Below are 23,263 nucleotides of genomic sequence, written 5' to 3' on the forward strand. Positions count from 1 at the left end.
GTTCACGTGTTGTTGCTTTTAGCTGTCATGCATACTGCTAACGTTTTCCATTAAATCTGCAGAACACTACTTGAATATAGTATCATAATGCTATCTTACATATCTAAACTTAGAAAAATTACAACCTTTCACAAACCGTTAACTAGAAACTGAATAACTTACTAACTTAGATAAGTATCAAATCATCTATGAAAAAATAAATAAATGATAACATATAATATAATTAAGATAAATACAATTCAAATCAGACTGTAGTAATTAGTTACTTTAATAACTGAACAAAACAATTAGATTAAAATATAGACAAATATTTACATAAATTTATCAGTTAAAAAACTTAAGGAAGCTCGCCTGTCATGTTTTGGAATTTTGGTAAGATTTTCGGAATCCTCTAGTTTTATCAATTTGAATGCCTTAACAAATTTTGCCCGGTGACCCCCATTTTTCTTTTTATAATTCTTTTACATGTATAATGATAAGATGTATGTTAAAGTCTTATAACATTTTAATTATGTTTTAATAGTTTTTGAGGACTTTAACTTGTCAATGATAAAGCAATGCAAAAGTCAATAGAGAAGATTTTCCGGCCAAAATTTCAATGGCTAATATCTCGAAAACAAGCACGGTGACCTATATTTTTTTTTTGCTCTTTTGATTCCTTTATCAAAACCCTATCAATATATGCTAGTATTTTGAAAAGTTAATTACTTTGAAACTGAGATGCGAACTCCCTTAAACATATAATCTCAGAAGAAACATAAGATAATGAGTTATTAATATATTAATTTACATAAACTCAAGTAAGACTGATTTGGTTGTTTCTTTACATCTTCTGCCAAACATTTTCTTCTTTTTTATGTTGTTTCATAGCAGAAGATGTTACGGGAAACCTGTTGATATTGAAAACGAGATTACACGTTTGATATTAGAAATATTTCTTGAATCCCATCTCAAGCATTTTATGTTGTCTCTGAAAATAAACAGACACTATTTTATCAGATAAATTGAGAAAAAAGCATGAAAATCCCTTATAAAATGTTTCAAAATTTATAGTAGAATTAAAAATTTATAATTAATATTAAGCTCCGAATATCAAAACCAATAGTTATTTCTGATTGCAAATGATTTGATACTCAGGTTATTTATGATATCTTAGTATACGTAGAAAAATCTTCAGATTGTAAGATACATGATGAATATACGTATAACCTACCTCCAGTTTATTTGTAGCAACCATGCATGGTTGATATATCTCTGCTTGTAACCAATGTGCTTTCTATTTCATCTGCCAGTTCAGTAGTAACAGAGTCTTCTCGTAGAGATTTGAGAAATTCAATAAATCCCTTTTCACTCCCATGCAAAAGGATGTCCATTAGTTTTCTGTTCTTTTGAATTTGTGCTGGACAGGCATTTATCATTTGACTATCAGCTATTGTCAAAATATCACGTGATATTAAATGATCTACTATTTTCTCATGATTTATACAGTCAATGATATTTGAGTAATTCTTCTGTAGACGAACTCTATACACTGGAACAGTCCACTCGGACAATCCTACAATTTATTGTTAAGAAGTTTGTATTATCACTTTAGATACATGTATAGTAAAAAATAAACAACGAAAGTTTCAGGGGATGTCATGATCATGACCGCAGATGTAGTAAATTATTTTGGAAAATTCGAGGAGAAAGTTTTGAGAAACATTTCAGCATAAAATCGAAAATGTAGAAACAAATACTGTATGTTTTTTTTAATCATTTAAGTAAATGATCGTTAATACAAAGCATGATCATCCAGCTTAACATTGTAATTATATCAACAACATAAAGAAAATCCAAATCAAGAAGAAAAAAACCTAAAATTAACTATGGTGTCACTATGGTGTTAACTATAGGATCGATGTCAGCCGTTATGGATTATCCCCCTCCCCGTTTATTTGTTTTGGTTTATTCATTGTTTATTTTCTTGTGTTATGCTTTGAAAACTTTTGCTATTTTTATTTTTTGGCATGGATTTGTCAGTCCACTATCAATTTCTGGATTGATTGTACATTTTGTACTTTTCACCTTTACAAACAAATATTAGATCCTTTTTTTTTTTTTAACTTTAAATGAATCAAGGACATTAATGTAATACAAATACTACTATTTGTTTATATTCATTACAAAAAAAAGACAGCTCACACCTTTATTGTGAAGTTGTTCTGATGCTTCATTTGAGCCTTCTTCTTGTGAATCGCATTTCAATTCATATGCTAGATCTGTGTATCCACTTGTCAGTAGTGCATCAACAAACACATTATAAGTGGACTCCCCCCTTTTATTCACTACTTCAAACAAAGTTTTATTCTGATCGTCTTGTCTAACATGATGTTCAATGCTTCGTCTATCATCTGATGATATCACTAAATGTGTCATCATATAATCTAAAATCTGGCTGATTTCTATATCCTGTATGATTCTCTCTGTATTTGGGAAAAATCAATTATATTTGATTATATCGTTATAACTATTATAATTTAAATAATTTATAATTTTGTATTTTTTTTTTCCACCTTTGTCGGATATCATTATTCGGATAAACACTGAAACATGCGTATACTCACAACAAAATTAAAAAAAAACACGTGCTGTTTTCACTTTAAAGCAGAAGCGTTTACACAAAGTGCATGTGAATTATCGCAGTTCTAGTCATTTCCATGCTATGCTTGGTCTGCACCTAACTGTAGGTTTATAAAACATCAAATTTTCTTTCTGTTGTTGGAACCTTCGTTTCATCATAATTTCCAAACTCATCATTAATAATAATAATAATAATAATAATGATGAGAATTCCTTATTTAGAGAGGGTAACACAGTTTGCTATAACACTAATGGGTGAATTTAAGAAAGATTTGTTATAAATAATGGCGGTAACGAAATACTAGAGACTACTAATACGATTGTGACCAGTATCTCCCGTGACAGTAGATTTTTAGTGGTACTCTGTTGGAAGGAATGTAAGTTTACGTGAACAGACAGCAGATACTTAAATGTAATAATAGTATATAGTTCATGTAAACAAGTGATATCAAACTAACTTATTAATATTTAGAATGTACGTACTTTCCGCTTGTTCCGCTAATCCTTCCTCATATGTTATGTATGGTAAAACACTAGATAATTCAAGGCGATAAAGAGCTTTGAGTAAAACTTCAAATGTAGCTTCTGGAAGTCTCCTCCATTTGCTCAGGACCTCCTCTGTTTGACTACGAAGATTTGTAACATGGTTTCTTTCAATCTGTTGCATCTCAACAACTGTTAGCCCAAGTTCTATTCCAAGCTGATATGTTTGATAACCAATATGATCAGACAGTTGCTGTAGATTTGAACCGGATGGTCTTATAAACAACTTCTCCCTTGGTTGGTCTAAAATGTGTGTATGAACAGAAGTATTTATTATTTCAATCGCAAATTTTATCTTTGGAGCAAGATCTGCTTACCCTTCCGGAGCACCTGAGATCACCCCGAGTTGTTGGCGGGGTTGGTGTTGCTCAGTCTTTAGTTTTCTATGTTGTTTCTTTTGTACTATTATTTGTCTGTTTGTCTTTTTATTTTTATCCATGGCGTTGTCAGTTTATTTTTCGATCGATGAGTTTGACTGTCCCTCTGGTATCTTTCGTCCCTTTTTTTTGTGAAACAGCTTATCTTGCAATCAAGTACTGTTTAACGATTGATCATTCCTATTAAGGCTAAATTCAGAAACAAATGCTTACAAAAGTGCAATTTTCAGTTTAAGCTATTTCAAATTATCACTTACCCAAATCTTTTTGAACTTCTCTTGAAATCTGAAGTTATACATGTATGCATTAGATTATTTTATAAACACAATTTTGAAAGAAAACAAGTTTTTTTACTGTATTATCCCTCATATAAATAATTTGGACACTAATTGTTTAATACCATATTTTCACCTTTTCGATGTTTTGTTTTTTTGACAAAATAATGAAATAATGAAGCAATTAATGTTTTAATGGCAGAAAAAAAAATAATGCAATTTATATTTTAATATTTGTTAATTGTAAAAATTTGCAGATAATTTCTGCTTTTAAATGAAAATATTCAAATGTTTTAATCTCATTACTTGTCATTCACAATTTGGATAAACCATTTCAAATCATCTATGAAAGCTGTCGAAATGGTTATTGGGCACGAAAGGTGTAGTAGAGATTTCCAATAAAATGACTTTACTTGGCATTACCGACCTAACTCAACGTATTTCGTCCTATTGCATTGAAGCATGACGGAGGGGAGAATACACTGCATGCATGTTTTGCTCTTTAAACACGAATTTTTTTCTGGAATATAGTTTATATAAAAATCAACCCCAACTATTTTGTTTAATATTTGAATATTTTGCCATCAAATTTTGAATGATTTGATTGACAAAAATTTTATAATGGAATAAGTAAGTTAGCAACATGTAATCGCATACACCCATCATTTCTTATCATTTCACTCGACCCATACTTTAGTTCTTCTCAAATTATGAATTTTAAAAACTACCTACACAAAATCTAGTATGAAAATATTAAAATAATAAATTCCGAAGCGAGAAGGTTGTCTTTTTTGTTTGTTTTGAAAAGTATAAGCGTTTAAAGTGGGTTCCAACACACCCGAATGTAAAAGGTGTACTCGACTTTTTAGAAAAAATAAAATTTCTATAATTTAATTGTATGGGACGAGGTTTTTGTCCATTTTTCGTAAACGTGAATTCGAGGATACAGGGGTAGGGGGCGTACCCCCTCTTTTTCGATCGCTAGATAATTTTGAAAATCTCATATGTTCCACATTATCTATACAAATCTTTAGCTTATAATCGTCCAATTTTTTTTCGCATCGCTCCGCTCGTTTCTATAAATTCAATTATCGGGAACTACACCGTCTTTCAAATATCTTGGATCCGGCATGATCACAAATTGTATTGCACGAAAAAAGAATGAAAGAGTTGTCGTTTGACTTTGATTAATACTTTTTAAAAACAACAATGTATGAATAGTAAACATCTCGCATGTTTAAGACTACATACTGATTGGATTTTTTCCTTGATTAAGAAGTTCACTATTTATTTTAATTCCAAAAAACAAATCATCATGAATTATTTGCCGATAAAGTATCTTTACATTTTATAGAAAATGCATATAATCTGCTATACAGTCATGACCACTAATGGTCCTACATACACTCCGTTCTTTTTACATGACAAAAGGTTTTGTTTTTAAACTGTGTATACATTTTTTATACTTAATTTGTGAAATGTACAAAAAAGGTGTAGTGTGATTGCCAATGAGACAACAAGAGACTTAATGACACAGAAATGTTAATTAACTATAGGCCACTGTACTGTTTTCAACAATGAGCAAAGCCCATACCGCATAGTCAGCTTTAAATGGCCACAAAATGACAAATGTAAAACGAGAAAACTAACGACCAAATTTATGTTAAAAAATATTAACGCAAAAACAACAACAAACGATAAGCACTGCTAGAATTACAGGCTCGTGACTTAGGACAGACACATCCATACTAGGACAGTGGTGTAACCATACGACATACTGTCAATATTATTAACTATTTATTAGTTGTAGTTGTTTTTAAGATAGTGTTCAGCATGCAGCTGTGGATACTATCAGATCGGTACATAGAGTTTATTTTGAAATACTAGAAATTGCTGTTTTTATGCTTCGTTTCAGTTTCACAAGTCAATCCCTTTCTTACTGTTTTAATTGTGGCATGATCATTTAATAAACATACTTCTGTGTATCTCTTTGGGCTTTAACTTGGACTTTTATAAAAACTACAATGTACTTTATGTAGCAGAGAGATGCATGCGTACATAAATAGGCCAAAATATCAGATAGAATTAAGCCTCAAGTTATAATACTAACGACGAAGAAGCCTCCAGCTATATTCAATACATGTACGACAGAGATTTAACCTCTTGGTATAGTACCTATGATGATGATAATACTGATGTATGTCTTATATCAAGCGACAAATATTACATTTATATTAAGGATGATGAAATGATAATGACAAATGCATATACCTTTTTGTACATGACCAAAACTTAGAGTCGCATTTTCATATGAAAGGTAACAAGAGAGCGTAACCGCTATACACACACTTGTCTGTTTACGAGTAAACCATAACCTGATATTACTCGTGAATGCATCATGCTTGCTGGAGAAGCCGAAAAAGTCTTAAAGTCATTCGACCAGGGGTGAAAATAATTGAACCCTTATTGAGGCTAGCCTGCTAACAGTCAATCCCATTTATTAGTATATAACTATGAATGTAAAATGTTTTTTTTTCCAGTCATGTATCACCTTCAACACTGGTGATCCAGTCAATGGATCTGTCGCAGACTTGTCACTTTAAAATATATATACCTCCAAAGCGAGACAAAAATTGAAAGGAAAATGTTCGCTGACTCAATCAATAGATGTGATAGTTTTAGAATCCACTTCTTATTGGATAAGTAAGAGTAAAAGAAAATTCCCGTAAAGGCTGAAGTGGCATTATACATATATATTATACATGTTATAGTTGTCTTAAAAATGTAACAAGTATGTTAATTAGATTTCTCATCCACTTTTAATCAGAGACATTTGAGGACAGAATATGTTTAGCCAATTACTATGTACTTTAAACTGATAGTTTTCTATCCACAGTGGTCAATGTTTATACGCAGATTAGTCATCAGTTGCTAATCAAGTACACCTTCCAAAATTACAATCTATTTAACGAATTGGTGTACAGATTTATTTACGTATATTATTATCAATTATTACAATATTCTTTTATTTTTAATGTTCGTTGACTTTCATTGGAAAGAAAGGTGTTTGTCAACTCATAAAACTCAAACTTTAAAGAAGTAAAAGACATGTATCATTTTTTTTTAAATATACACATCCCGTTGTCGTATTGTACTTCGTTTTGCCTGTTGAAAGATTTTTTTTTTCGGAGATTGTAAATAAAGGAGATTAACTGCAGGAGAACAGAACATTTGAAACGATGCTTTAAAAACTATGATGCAATCCCAGTTATCAACTTTAACAGAGACACATTCTGATTAGCACTTCGAGTTAAATTTTTCTGAAATTGCTAAAATAGTCTACCTAATAATAATACTCCCGGAATTTAAATATTATAAAACATTAAGAAAATAAAAAAGAAAAAGAAGAACGGACACCATCTGATAACGACAAACAAAAGCAATAAAAATATCAAATAATAAAACGTTCATTAAATTTTGCAAAGTATTTCGGAAAAACAAACTCATTGTCATACCATGAAAGACAACTCAAATAAATCGTATGATATATAGATACGTATATATGTTACAGTGAATTTGTATAATCAGGGATTATGTAGAATCCCTGATTTTTCAGGGAATATGTAGAATCACTAAAATCATTAGTAATTATATATAATCCCTGAAAATGACCAGTGATTTTACATAATCACTGAACATTTTAATAATTATTCTACAAATTCCCTAATATTTTTTTCAGGGATTATGAATTATTTAAGGATCCTTTGTTTGATAAAAAGAATAATACACATAGACTAATCATCATTTTTTACTTTCATAGTTTAGTTTAAACATATTTTATTTGCTGAATTAAAGCAAAATGGATTAAACATAAGTAAATCATACTGTCATATTCCTTGTAGATGAAATAATTTTGCTTTTAAACAAAGAGGATGATCTGAAAGATACAACCAACTGAAGGTTTAGAGATAAAGTTGAAGACTTTCAAAATTAATATTATCAAGATTCACTTTAAAGCGATAACTTTACATGTATTGTTTGTTTATTAAAAGCCAGAGTCCAATGAATATTCATGTTCTATTTGTAATTCCACAGAGCATGTTATTTGTTGTACATGGAAAACAAATGGTGACGACGATTATGGAACATCTGTTTTTTTTTTTTTTTTTTTGTTTTTGTTTTTTTTGTTCAAATGAACAAGATATTTCAACAGAGAGAACTTACGCATCTAAATGTATAGAAAAACTAAGGATTGACAATTAGAACAAAAGTTTAGAGGAAACTGGCATTTGGTGTAATATTCTCTTAGCATGATTCAACAGGGTAAAAAAGGAAAGGGGATACCAAAAAACTTAATGATAATTGTTCACCAAAAGTTTGAAAAAAGGATATCGCCTGGCCAAAAACATGGTTTCTTGCTCGAACCAGTTCGGTGTTGCTAATTCCCTTTTTTGGGGTACCTACAGATGTTTTTTACTGAACACTTTATTTCTTTTAAGCGGGTCATAAAATCTGATTCGATATGTGAATGAAAATGGTTTCTAAAATGTGGATATTGTGGTAATAACAGATGTGAAGCATTTATTTTAATATATTGTGTTAAACATTTTATTATATTGTGCTTAACATTTAAAAAAAAAATAGGGTTATCATTTTGATATGTTGTGCTTAACATTTTACAGTTTATGTTTATACAGTGTAATGCTGTTTTATTATGATCATTTATAGCATAAATTATTTGACTTTTATTCATTTTCTTTATAAATTAAAACTATTTCTTCATTTCAGTTATTATGTATAATCCCTGACTTTTTTTCTAGTGATTATACATAATCCCTGAAAATTTTAGTGATTATATATAATCCCTAAACTGGTCAGTGATTCTACATAATCCCTGAAAATTTCAGGGATTTTACATAATCACTGATTATACAAATTCAGTGTAACATATATACGTGGTCGTATGACAGTGAAGTTTAGGCGGGAATCTCAATAATCACGTGATATATAAAAATCATGATTTCTTTCGTTTTTCATCATCTTGTAAATACTTGATATTGATAAAAGTTATTATGAATGGGTATTATAGTTTATAAATACTTAGTTAAAACTTGACTGACGCATTTAACAAAATTAATAGGTTAGCAATAACCGGTCCCGTTACGTTAGTAGGTTAAGTTAGGTACGTATGTCATTTTATTGGAAATCTCTAGTATTACATGTTTATCATTACATAAGTACCTGACATAATATGTGGATGTCAATATCTTCCTCTTTCATACTTTGTTCAATCTGTTTGAATGAAGCATACAGTGTGTTCTTCTTCCAATCATGTAAAGCTTTGATTTTGATATCAAAAGACTCTTTGTTTTTTGACTCGTTAATAATTTCCCATGACCTAGCCGGTTTCTTTTCCTTTAGATGCATATATATTTTTCGTATTTCATCCATTGTCATTTCAGCTGCTAAGCGTCCCAAGTGTCTATCATCTGGTTTACTGTCTAACCATGCCATATCTAGACCTGTAATATATTGAAACTTAATTCACAAGCTCGTACCATTTTTTTACTGTCTGCTTAAGTTATAACAGTAGATAAGAAATCATGGACTTTCAAGTTTAACTGTAATGTATAGCTCAAAATTAATAATGAGCAGCGATAAGGTAGACATAATCCAATGATACGAAAAAACAGAGGATATACAGTGGTCAATACTAAGTATTTCAAAAATACACTTAGAAATTTGACAACTGATAGGTTACTGGACGTTCAATTATGTAAATCTAATGATTGATTTGGTTTTGATTTTATAGGTTGACATGTGTTGATATTTTAATGTCATTTATACACATCAATCAATTGGCTTGCGTAGATACATAAATGTCATTTATGTACGTCAATCGATTGGCTTGCGTGGATAGATGAATGTCATGTATATGTATTCAATATGTACATGGTGTAATTGTTATTTATCATAATAATTTTTGTTCAAGTATCACTGACGAGTCTTATGAATATTAAAGGTGTCTTGTGTTAAAATTATAAGTCTGGTATTTTCGATGATTTTATCAATACAAGTCTAATATTTGATCTGGATTTAACCTTATTGATGGATGTGTGTTGATTGAGCACTATCATATATCTTAAAATGTACATACAAAATAAGATTTGTATTTAACCTTATAGGTGTAATACCACCATTGATTGTCCCCTATTAGTTTTTGATAAATTTGCATTTTCCAAAGAAATGTGCAGAAATTTTATTTGTTTCAAATTAAGAAATACTTGACTTGAGTAAATTTTTATCCTGCCCAGTACTATAGACAAAAAATTCACATAAAATTTAATTGGATATAAGAAAATAACCAGCAATGGAAGTAATAGGCAATCAAATGTTCACCTCTTTTATACATGTGTACAAGCTCTAGTAAGCATTTAACCTCAAGTTTTTTTTTATAGAAACTGCAACTAAAAAAAGATAGTTCCATGAAATACCCAAGATATATGTTTATGACCCAGAAATAATTTTTCTTATGACACCGAATATGACGTACTATGGTTTGGTGGTATTACACCTATAGATAAGCATCTTTTGATACGTTACTGTTTCGCTTATGTGCATGAAACATCTGATTGGACTTCAACCTTATCAAAGGGTATATGTTTATATGTTTATATACAAAATATCTGATTTGCCTTTTACATGTTTTATTCATATTGATTTTTTTTTCTCATTGGTCTCACTTCAAAATTGTCTTTTATGTTTATAAATGAACACACAAATCTTTGAAATATAATGTTAGTAAGATTAAGATATTTCTTACCTGGACAATCTTCTAGGCATCTGTCACCCTCCGTATGTGACTGTAAGATAAGATAAACTGAAGTTTTATTTTTATGAAATTATGATGTCTTAACTCTTATTTGACGGAGCTGCACGTATTGATGTTTCAGTGGTTTTTGTATTTATACCAAGAAGTAACGGTGAGTGTTCTTGGATTTGCATTTTGACATTTTACTTGTTTATATTTGATTTTGTATGCATAGAACCTAAATAGTGATTTAGCGATTTCTTACATTTTTTTCATAACAGTCCCGGTTCTTATACACTCTCGACTTTCAAACATTTAAAATTGAGCGTTTCTGATAAAGATCAAATAAGAAAAGTACCTCGGACGCATGACATTTAGAAAGAGTTTTTTTTGTACTTTAACAACTCATTTGTATAATCCAGTCAATGTTTATACTTCATGTACTTATAAACAACGATAAATTCAGTTATATTCAGACGATTGACTTGTAATTAGTTAAGTTCTGTTTAGTCTATGTTCAGATTGTTAAGAAGTTTTTATCTTCCTGTACACATCAACATCATTCTGAATTGTATAAAACGCTACTAAACGGTACTGTATAGATTAACTTCAATGGAATTATCTCATCAGTACTGAATATACTGCAAGGATTAATTGGAAAATTTACCGAAACACTAAACACATCTGAATAATTGCTATAACTTTTTTTTTATGATTATAAGATCAAAATGACCGTTCAAACCTTCAACAGTAAATTGACTCTTCATTCAAAAGCATAACGTTATAAACATCTATAAAAGATAGATACCTTGTCTGCAAACCACTTGGACACAATATTAGTCTTATGCATACTATTGTGATCGGGGCATGTCCATTCCTCCTTAGATCTCAACAGGTGGTCAAAAAAGCAAAGATCTGACCCACAAACTATACCAATTTGAATGGTAAAAGGCAAATTTCTAGTACAATTAGAATCATCTGAAACTGAGAAATAGAAATTTGAAATGTTTGTAATAGCATTTGTGAGGCATTCCTGAGCTGTTGATGCTATTGTTGGTACAATAGAAATTTGGCTTTCTTTGTGAGAAAGAGAAACTATGATTCTGTTTCTCTGAATGTCAATTCTCATATCGTGTTCATTATCAATTGTAACATCAGCACTGTCTGTAAAGATCATCAGACGACTGGATTTAGTGCTGATTCGAAGTTTCCACATTGATATGAAAGTCGCAATGAACCGGTAAAGGATAGCAGGTGGCACAACTTCCTCTTTAAACCTATAAGCCAGATGTATGCTTCTGTCAAAATCTAGGTGTGGGTTGTCTTCTCTTTTGGTTCTAATCATGCATGGAACTAAGAACAATTCTGATTCATATTCATCGGCTTTTTGTCGACAAATTATGTCCAAATGTACTAACATTTCTACCATATATTCTTTATGCTCTGAGATCTCCTTGAAACAGTCTTGTTTCCATATTTCGTGTAAATCCTTTTTCAGCAATTTTCCACTTTCTTTAAGTTCTCCAAGTACCTCAGTGAGATGTTCTGGCCAAAATTGTTCATCAGTAACGATGGAACGTAGCACGTCTACCAAAAACACTGGATCTATGATAACGTTATCTCTCAAGCAAGCTTCATCGAAGTAGATCAGTTTTCCTAGGGCATGGTTAACCTTCAGGAACTTGTGTAGCTGATCAGGGGTTAGTGCATGTTTTTTATTCTGCTGGTTAAGGTCATTCAGTTCACCAATGGATAGTACTTTCTTCTTTTCCTCTACTTTTTTAGTTAATTGAAGTTCAAGGGGTACAAACTTGGTTGGCATTAATTCTCCGCAACTAGGATGGTCTAATGCAACTTCCACCAAATGCTTCTTCAATGTGTCTAATTCTTCGTCCTCTCTGTTTCTTGCATCCACAAAAATAAGTGGTTTATATTGAAGATGTTGTTTTCCTCCATGATTTTCAAAGAGTTTTTCAATTGAGGTTACTAAGATTCGTCTTTGTTCCTCAATATCTCCCTAAAATATACACAAATGAAAAATGTATATATACAATTCAGTGAATCAAGCGATACTAATGATTTATTGTGTGAACAGGATAGTCAAAACTTTTTTCCTCTCACTAAAACTGTTCTATGACATTTGCTTAAAATGAAATTGTAATTGCAAGAGTTCCAAAATTGAATTCCATAGGGATAACAGTTGACCATTTATAGTGTCACATGGACTCTAACTATTTTATGGAGATAAGCCCAAAAATGCCTTCAAACTACATTCAATAAGTCAAGCCACAGCGGCCATGGTTTTTGTTGGATCAAATCTCAGATGCATCTTTTTTTTTTTAAAAACAGAATGTCTCACAAAACGTCCAGGCTTTGAAGTTTCTGAGATCTGAACTTTCAACAACTTTTAAAATCTTTACGACGAATGATTTAGCCTAGAACGATTATATATTTTTTTTAAAACCCTACATGGCAGGTACATAACTACAATACATTCTACATGGTTTCAAGGATCTACACATCTGTTTCTTTTTATGTCCCTGACTCTTTAAAAAAGAATGAAATAAGTTGAGTTTATGAACATGCCATAATGAACTTGTTCATCATTTATAATTTTATTTTGAAAACCAATCACTCATTTATAAGGCAGGAAAGTGTCGTAAAAAAACTTCAAACACTTTTTCTGGGAAAATCCCACAATCTAGGCTAAAATCTGAAAGACTTAATTATACAAAATGTGTGCCATCTTGTAAATCAGACAGCTGATCAGAATACCGCTAACAATTTCATTATTGCATGTTAATAAATTCAACTTATTTCATTCTTTTTTAAAGAGTCATTGACATAGGGGAAAAAAGTGACAGATGAGTAGTTTTACCTAAAAGTTAATTGTAGCTCTGTCAGATATGGCAAAGTATTAGAGTTATACAGTTCTTGAATTTATGTGAGTACTTACTTTTACTTGATCTTTGTGTGTTGCAACAAACTTGATTTTTGGGTATCCTCCATTTTCAGCCGAAATCTTACAATATGTAAGGACTGAATTAACCCAATGGACAAGATAGACTGCAACAAACACGCATACATGTTGATATGTTTGAAAGTATGAAATTGCCTGCTAATAATTACTAAACTATAGGCATTTATAAATAACTGAAAATAATTGATTCTCACAACCACTATCTAATCATATCAATTGAAGATATCTTTTCAATTGTTAGCAGCAATGTTGAATTTAAAACAAAAACAACTTTTCTATCATTTCTGTTGTTAGCTTATTTATCTTTCCTTTGAGGTGAACATATGTTGTATTCTTGCAAACATAGCTTTTAACAATACTTTGTTATTTGCATGAATCATAATCTAAATTACGCAACAATAGAAAGTAGGGTTTAAGCATAATCAGTTTTATACATGTAAGCATTCACAAATTGGTCTTCCGCTCTTTGTGTTCAAATTTTAAGAAAGGAAAATGAAATTCCTCATTATTCATACTGGATAAAACAAACTTCGATTTAAAACAACAAAAGGCAGTTCATCTAGATGTTACGAACAATACCAGATGTTTTATTACTGACTCTGTTGCTGTATACATCTTCACTAAGGAGCTTATTGCTTTTTTTATGTTGAGGCCTTTTATGCTCAAGGAGAGCTTAGGCAATCTACAGTTTACCTATATCGAAAGACTATAAAATATATTCGTTGTATTGAAATAGATTGTTTTACCCATTAATAAATGATTACATACCTGCAGTATTCCGTTGATTATTACAGCCTGGTAAGTCTATGTAATCAGGTGTGTCGTCATGGATACCTTTACTACCATTAAAGATTAATACAAAAGTGCCTCTGCTAGATATAAAGAGTTGGTGTGTCAAGTGATATATCTTTTGACCGCCAAAGTCCCATAAATCAATGGGGACAATTATCATTTCGTAATTGCCTTTATTACATTCAGATCGAATTAGTTTGATAATTTCATCCTCTGACATGTCATTGGCAGTCAATATATCTTCCGAGTCTCCCCCTCTCCCAGCACTATCATCTCTAGTAGGTCCATGCATCAGAGCACTTTCATCATTTGAAGATTTAAGATGTGCAACATTTTGACCTGAAAACAAAAGATATAAGTTGCTTTGTGTATGTAAGACCTGAATGAAAGGTTAAAGATAATCGTTTATATTTTTTTTTAATTTCCTAGATATTGAAAAAACAATTGCACATTTAAAAATTTGTGAAACAAGTTTTGTAAACAGACAAATCATTATTCACGAAGCATTGTTTCACTTTTCAAATGTTTTGACTTTTGAAATGTTTTGCAATGATATTCATTTCAGCAGTCATGTCTTAATACAATTAAATCAATGATTCAAAAACATAGATTATTTTATAGATCTTTGAAATGATACATGTACGGGCTAGACCATTTTACACACAAGGGTTAGACTGGGAATATAATATAGTCATTCGTAGGACTTTTCCATTCTTGGCAGTAAAAAAGTTGTTAAAATTGGTGATGCATTTTGCTGTGTGAGGTGTATTAAAATGCAACCACGTTCAGTGAGGATATGTGTCGCCAAAAATAAATGGTGACATCTATGTTCTGGCATAGGGTTATTAAAAAAAATTAGTCTGCAGTGTGCTTGTCGATACGACTCAGAAAGAATGTTATCTAAGAACTTCATCTTTAAAAGTTTAAAACTGGACGTTTTACTATAATCATGATAATAGTAAAACATATAAAATATAAATACATATTATTGATTGTTTTGTTAAATTTGAAAAAAAATGGTTAATTAAGACCCCGATTTGTGCCGATTTGAAAGCTGGTCCTTAACTATAAAATCTAAATACATGTTTAGATTCAGCAGATACAAAAATCCGTTATTTCATTTTTGTATATGGAAAAAAGTCTCATTTTGGTTACTCTTGACCTTAATGAGGACTAGCTTGAAAAAAAGTTCAAAATTCAAAATATGAATACATTGATAGATTCAGCATATTAAAGAAGAAGAAGAATTCAAGTCTTAGAATTATAACCCGATTGATATTGCTCTATAACAAAAGTAGAAAAAAGTATCGTTTACCCCTTTTAGTAAAATATTTAGGGTTTAACCCCTAACATAATTCCAAACTTTCCATTTTTAGTACAGAAACCAATAGACTTTGACATAAGTTATTGTCAGGAAACATGGGAATCTTAGTCTTTATGGTCGCTACTTCGTTCACAGCTTGACTATAATCCCCAAAATAATTCTAAACCTTCCTTTTTAGTATGACACCTTTGGCTATAATTTCATAGAAAGCCATAGACTTATACACAAGCTATTGTCCAAAAACATTTAAATTCTATTTTTTTTATCCTTTTTAACAGATTTGACCATAATAACCAATTGGAAGCCCAACCCTCATTTTGATGTATAGGACATTGTCGTACAATTTCACAGATATCCATACATGTATACACAAGTCCTGAAGCATAAAAAAATACCTTTTGTTGGACCCCTCCGTCCAAAACAGTTTGGACAATAACAAAAAAAAAAAAAAACCCAACTTTTCGGTTGTGTCGTGACACCTTGTGGTACAATTTCATTGAGATACACAAATAATTGTCCAGCAGCATATACATCCTAGTTTTTGGTCCTTTTAGACAATTTTGGACATAACCACCAAAATCAATCCCAACCTCCTGTTTGGAGAATGGAACCTTGTGGTGAAATTTTGCAGCTATTCACTGTTTTACGACGTTATCGGTTAACATAAACTGTAACATGGACAACATTAAGCACAACACTGACAAGAAAGACCAGACGTCTACACAATATGGCATGATTTATATTTACACATAATATTAACAACACATTAAATTCCTTCTGTTTTCGACTTGGGAGACTGAAGAAAGCTTTCAACCTTGACGTTATCGTTTGATCACCTGGAGTATTGATATTAGACTTTACACCACTTCGATCTGGCATTTCCCCTATACGTTTTGTAGCCCCTAGACTGAAAGATACATAACCTTTGTTTTTGATTTCCTCCCTATGTTTAGCATCATCAGAATCTGCCATTTCCTCGATAGATTTTACAACACCTGGAATTGCCATTTCTTGACTTCGTAGTAAACTTTGCACTGTTGCATTCAACATAGTCCCTGAAATATGTTATCTGATTTATCATACAAAAGTTCGTTACAAAGACTTTTTTTTTAATTATTGCAAAACATAAATTCACACCTGCTAAGGGTATACTCTTAGATTAAGACATATGTTTAAGAAAGACATTAAATGGTCACATGTGATCACATTGCAAAGAGTTATCCATGACAACTGAATACTGATTACGATTACCTCTGTCCCTGAAATGATATATATCGGATTGATCAAACAAAAGTTCGTTTCCAAAACGTTTGTTTCGATCATTACAAAATATTGATTCACGTCAACTTAGGAAATACTTAGATTACGATCTGGTTAAGAAAGTCATAGCCTGGTTACATATGATCACATTTCAAAAAGTAATCGATAACTAATTTCTAATTACGATTACCAATCCCCCTAATAATAATAAGTTTTAAAACAAAATATGTTTTAAGTTTTTTTAAATTTCTATTTGCAACATTTACATAAATTGTTGACAGTTTGAAAATTTAAATGGAAGAAAATGAATGAATATTGAAATTATAAGGTTTAAGCGTTTAGTTGATCGGATGAATGCCTTTAGTTTTATATACAAATGGCAAAATGCTACAAGACATAACCTAAACACACATCCCAGTACCAGCTAATGCTAGCATATAACCAATATCAGCACAGAGATAGTACTTTGATAGTGATATACTGTTTACATATTGAATTAACCAGCTGCTGTCTGATGACAAAGGAACTTTGTAGTTTTGAAAAAAGGAAACCAACTTGACGCTACAAAATATCAGTATGATAATTCGTCATCTCAAGGCTTATCGTCCAATAATATATATGTTTTCCTTATAAACGTGTCCATTTACAATTTTCAAGTAGGCACGCAAAATAATGCACAGGTAGACTGTAAAAGGTTATATAGAGAACAGACAAGATTTTTTCAAAAAATTAAACATTATGATTTCATTGTCTGGCAATGTTTGAAAAATTATTTTATATGAGTTGTGCAGAAATTTTGACTTATTCATATTTGCATTCAAGTTATAGAATTCTATATATGTACGTCTTTATATAGTGTCAGATAAGTTGTATGAAAACTTGTGCAAAACAGACACCCAAAATGTTAGAAACTATTATAAATTAAGGAATGTATCTCCCTCATGCAAAGCTCTGATTCCTTTCACGGATTTGGCTATACTTTTTGGACCTTTTGGATGTATTGTCAAAATGCGCATCTTGCGCAGGAAAATTGGTACCGTTAATGTTGTTACTATATATGTTTATCAGTGATTTTCGAACGTTTCACAATGTTAAATTATGGTAGCCTCAAAATAGTCATATTCAGTAAGTTTAAGAAAAATCAAACATAATAATGTTAGGCTTACCAAGGCTTGCAGCTCCTACTCAGACTTTGTAATACGTCATCAGTGTCTGAGTAGAAAGTTGATGAAACAGGGGTATGTCAAAGAACGTCTCGTTCCTTTTCTAAAAAAGTTCATCGGAAGGTACCAAGACCTTGTTGATAAATATTCCGTATCAACTTCTCAAATAATACACGATGGTCTTGATGTATAGATTCTTCGTACTGATGTTGTTTATCATCTTAACAACGTGTTTTATAGTTCTTTCATTTGTCTTTGTTCTATTATTAATATTACTTTTACTGTTAAATGGTTTCATGTGATATCCGTTTCACGTGGCTCGGTACTTATACATCTCGTCAATGTGTTTGTATTGGCTTTCATTTTTTTGTGGTTTGTTTTGTATTTGCGACTTTTTGTATTTCTTTTGTTCTTATAACGTGACTCTGTACTTTAAAAGATCCCGTCAGTATGATATTGTTCTATTATATGTCATTCTGATATATTTCTATTATGAATTACAATATACGTTGAACCACAAACGTCAAAATCATTCAATCGCGTAGTGGTATTAACTATTTTTGGAGTCTTATAAATTCTATATATAACTTTTGGACTAGTTTAAATCTCGGTCTATTTCTTAAATTTATTCTTACATACTTTTGATTTTTTAACCCTGTATGCTAACATTCCCAGGAAAATTTTAAAATTGTTTGTACGCACATTGAACGACAAATTTATGTGACGTATAAAATTTTCTGACGTCAGACACTCAATAAATGTGTTCGTAGATAGTAGATGTTTTTGTGTTCTGTTAAATTGTTCCTTTTAAAATTGTTAAACGATGATGACTGATGTACCCATATTTTGACTATTATATTTATTGTGTCTGTTTATTTAACGCATCAATGTAAAAATATCGGAAATTGATGAGACTGTCATTACAAAAGTGAGAGGGTTAGCGCTATAGAACCAGGTTTAATCCACCATTTTCTACATTTGAAAATGCCTGTACCAAGTCAGGAATATGACAGTTCTTGTCCATTCGTTTTTGATGCGTTTTGTTATTTGATTTTGCCATGTGATTATGGACTTTCCCAATTGATATTCCTCTAAGTTCAGTATTTTTGTGATTTTACTTTTTACCACCAAAGGTCAAAAGAGTAAGTAAAGACAATATAATAGACGGAAACCAACGAATGAAACAAATAATTAAGTTAAGTTCAAAGTGTAACTCGAGATACATTTTCACCTCACATTATAAATCGAACTTTGACCTGAAATCTTGGTTCAATTCCCTACTCAAAATTAAACCAATTACTCTGAGATGCATATCCTCAGTCAATTTCTATAGTTTATAGTCTGAAAATTTACTTACCCTTTTCCAAGAAAATCCAACAACGTTCCTTTATATTCATTCCAGCTCTGCCGAGGTAAATCCATATACCATCTGTTGACTCTCGATGCTCTGGAGCCTCATCTCCCACTAGAATTTTGGCTAAGCATGTCTTGCCAACACCAAATGGACCGGTAAGAAAAACACGGTTCCAGTAACATTTGTATGATCCGCTGCTTAACAGACCTTGAAATTCCATATCAGAAAATATCTGTATTTCTTTGTTGGGTCCTAAATGTATAAAACCGAAAAAAATGTAAGATATGAAATTCAAAGATCATTTTTTATTGTTCTCTTGCTGACACAAATACAAGCAATATAAACAAGAAGATACACAGGGTGTTATCAATCATATATGTTTAGATCGTTGTACATTTTAGAAATATCACAAGCTAACACTGATTTATAAATTTAAAAAGTATCATTAGAGCTGTACGTAGTACAATTCAACATTATAAAGTTTTACATCAAATGACAGGAATTAAGCAGGAAGTTATTGTCTAGATTTACTGAAAAGTGCTTGCACAATACAGAAGTATAGAACCTTATCACAAAATACTAGCTTACTCAGTTATGGGTACAGTAAATAAAATTAAAATCAAAGAGATTATGTTGAAGGATAGGTAGCTGCTTAAAATCCAATGTCAAAAAAGTACACATTCTGGACGATGTTAAGAAAAACAGGAATTGACAGCCAAATAGAAATCCCTTACACAGTTAAAATACAAACAAATCTAGTACAACACAGAGGAGTCTCAGGATAAACCAATCTATGTTGTTTAACGGTATTAAAACTAGCCTTACTGAGGGGGTATTTCAAAGGGAACTAAAGTGAGTGGTAATGTGAGGAGAAATATCTCCAGATTTATTAAAGGCTAACAGGTATATGAGTACTAACAAGTACTAAAAATTCTAGGAGTTATCGATCTTCCTAGTGAGTACTCGTGTACTCTTTGCCTTCCCTAATATATACCGCATGTATGAGTTGATCATATAAAATTCTCATTTTCTTGTAACTTTAAAATCACATTTGCTTTTATCTCAAATCTGTTGATGCCGTCTCACAGATTTATTCCACACATGAAATGAGATCATATACAAATTTACCTTTGATAATTTTCTGATGGAAGACTTTTGTGGCCACTTCTTGTTCTTCCTTTGCCATGACAGTCTACAACATAGCAGACGATATATTATGGTTATAAATAGGAAAATACACATTGACTGGAGACTATAAGAGCCAAAATCTGTAACTAAGGGGATTTAATGGAATATATAATCTGCACAGAATGATTTTGGGTAAATGATTCTTGATTTTTTTTGTCTCTGTTTTATACCGTAAAAATTCAGATTTCAGCTCGGATCTCTCGTACTTAATTTGTAATAATATTTTAATGGAGGACAAAGCAAAGTAAACAAAAATAAAAAAACTTTTGATAAGCGAGTTGGAGAGAAATATGAAATACACAATGCAAAGAACGGGTAAAACGTTTACTTTAGGCCATTATAATCACATTTCAGTCAATGAAGTGAAATACTATTTTGTTAAAAACTGGATCTGTTGGTAGAACGCTTGAGTTAAGAGTGCCAGAAAAAAATAACCATAAACTTGTTAGTATTAAAATAGTTGTTGCTTTAAAATCTTATAGTATTATTTCACACTACTGTCACTTAAAGTGACTAAAAGCGAGAAGTGTCCTAAAAGAATGAAGATGGCACTGGTAAACCCACTCTGTTCTCTACGTAATGTTTAATATAACTGGTCTTCTGATTGGATAATATAATTTTGTTTATCATCTCATGAACATAAGTTTGTCACATGACCGTAACGTCATCAACGTTTTTTTTTTTATGATTTACTCCTTATTCATTGCGAACGACATTTTTTAATGCTGTTTCTTTAGAGACAGAAAAAAATATTCCAGTCAGTCCAACAATGTTTGAAAACTCCACCAGCCTACCATTGTCCTGAACTGTGCTTTTTCTAATCATATTTATTAATTAAAAAAATATTATAGAAGAAACATATATATGTGTATCTTGACTAGTTTGCACCTGACCACATGCGTATACGTCACAAAAATGACATTAAAAACAAGTATTACAGACAGCGACTTATGACAAGCAGTGAATTACAGCCCCTTGACAAGGGACTTCGACATACAAATTAAGGCGTGGCCAGATATCTTTATGCGTAGTTATTTATCCCATACATCAAAAATATGTCTCATAGTATCGTTTGCTCTGTGAGTTAGCACATTTAAGACCAAAACAAAACAAAATACGTCTTATCATATCCAGTTTTGTCTGCCTCATAATGCCTAACCTTAGACTTCTTATTGGAACATATTATTCATATAAACATAGACAGTATCAATATAACATCTTCCAAAATGTTTTATTAATCAATAGTTTAATACACGTTAGTCCGTAGTTGTATACTAGATATCCTTATGTTTCAGATTTATCGGAAACAAGCTTTGTTTGTAATGCCAAACACTATATGTTTTTTTTAAACAAAGTATTCTTTTTCACTTTTTCAACTCGAACGTTAAAACTATATTTCAAGAAATTTGGATTCAAACATTTGTTTACGGAACACATACCCCGTAACTAGATAACTGTAATATTGATGCTACCCAAATTTGACCTTGATCTGTGTTTTGTGGAAAAAGCACCGTGTGTCAAATATTAAAAACAACACGTTTAATAATTATATGCGTCCGAAGCGCTTTTCTAGTTTTCTTGATTTTATTTCATCAGGAACGTTCAAAGCCAAATACTTTGAAAGCCGATGATGTACAAGTACCGAAACAGTTGAAGAGGTATGTGAAAAAAGACCTAAACAGAACCAATTCTATCTAAGGTCAACTTTGCACGAGGGAGTTAAAACATTAGTTTCTTTATAAATTCAAATTTATGAACGGACAATTTTAGAAAGGGTTTGTTATGAACCATGTCAGTACCGAAATACTTTACTACTGAGCTTGTATAGACTTCGTACCATTTGATAGAGGCAAAGTCAAGTAAGAGAATGGAAACTAATATTGGGACGAACGTTCGGATAGACATTTAGACAAATTAAGGTAACAGTGTACGCCCAATAAGCCGCAGCGGGGCATACACAAGTAAATTTCAAACTGTATTTAAACAAAGAAAAAAATCGTTTCGTTTGTCATGTTTGTCTGTAAAATATTGGAAATTTTCAGATATTTTCTAAATTTTGCTGTTCATAAAGATTAGTGTAAACCTATACTGTATTATTTTTGATTATTTTATACAATATGATAAGACAGAACATGTACCTTGAGGAAATCCATTACTTCTTTCTTTCCTTTTTTATGCTTAGATGAATAGTTGTAGCTGTCTTCATCTGCAGCCAGAATATATGGAGTGGAACCCTAAAAAAACAAATCTTGAACCTGTTTCTATCAACTAAAATAATTCCGTTTTTACAACAACTTTCAAGCAAAATACAAAAAGCATTAAATTTTGTAAATTGTTTGGTAATACATTTTTTTTCATCTATAAGGATAATTTCCTGATCAGAATTTATTCAATACATTTTTTCTTCAGCAAACTAAGTGTATGAGGTTCAAGTCTTATTTCAAGATATTTTTTTAGCGGTGAGCGCATCGGACTACTAACACAAAGTTTCCTGGATCGATCCCCGTTCTTGGAAGAAAATTGAGGGAATGAATTTTCGGCCTTCCCTTGAAACCATTTGCGAGTATGGTCTTG

At 31.2% G+C, this 23,263-nt stretch overlaps 2 protein-coding genes across 2 annotated transcripts in view; both read right to left on the bottom strand.

Annotated features, from left to right (window-relative positions):
- LOC139502861 (fibronectin type 3 and ankyrin repeat domains protein 1-like) overlaps nucleotides 1–23,263 on the bottom strand; it is a 406,467-nt gene that overhangs the window by 286,393 nt on the left and 96,811 nt on the right. The gene's annotated exons all lie outside the window — the stretch shown is intronic.
- Nucleotides 1,214–23,263, bottom strand: part of LOC139504432 (uncharacterized) — a 41,708-nt gene continuing 19,658 nt past the window's right edge. The window contains exons 4-16 of the mRNA XM_071294517.1: nucleotides 22,828–22,923; nucleotides 20,630–20,693; nucleotides 19,505–19,753; nucleotides 16,648–16,779; nucleotides 14,377–14,739; nucleotides 13,585–13,694; nucleotides 11,437–12,645; nucleotides 10,641–10,680; nucleotides 9,059–9,339; nucleotides 3,800–3,827; nucleotides 3,106–3,408; nucleotides 2,187–2,465; nucleotides 1,214–1,555 (exon numbers count right to left, since the gene is read on the bottom strand). Coding sequence (XP_071150618.1) covers nucleotides 1,221–1,555; nucleotides 2,187–2,465; nucleotides 3,106–3,408; nucleotides 3,800–3,827; nucleotides 9,059–9,339; nucleotides 10,641–10,680; nucleotides 11,437–12,645; nucleotides 13,585–13,694; nucleotides 14,377–14,739; nucleotides 16,648–16,779; nucleotides 19,505–19,753; nucleotides 20,630–20,693; nucleotides 22,828–22,923 — 3,489 coding nt within the window. The 3' untranslated portion in view covers nucleotides 1,214–1,220. The remainder of the gene's footprint in view (nucleotides 1,556–2,186; nucleotides 2,466–3,105; nucleotides 3,409–3,799; nucleotides 3,828–9,058; nucleotides 9,340–10,640; nucleotides 10,681–11,436; nucleotides 12,646–13,584; nucleotides 13,695–14,376; nucleotides 14,740–16,647; nucleotides 16,780–19,504; nucleotides 19,754–20,629; nucleotides 20,694–22,827; nucleotides 22,924–23,263) is intronic.

Source organism: Mytilus edulis, chromosome 14, assembly GCF_963676685.1.
Source record: "Mytilus edulis chromosome 14, xbMytEdul2.2, whole genome shotgun sequence".
In the NCBI taxonomy this organism is placed as follows: domain Eukaryota; kingdom Metazoa; phylum Mollusca; class Bivalvia; order Mytilida; family Mytilidae; genus Mytilus; species Mytilus edulis.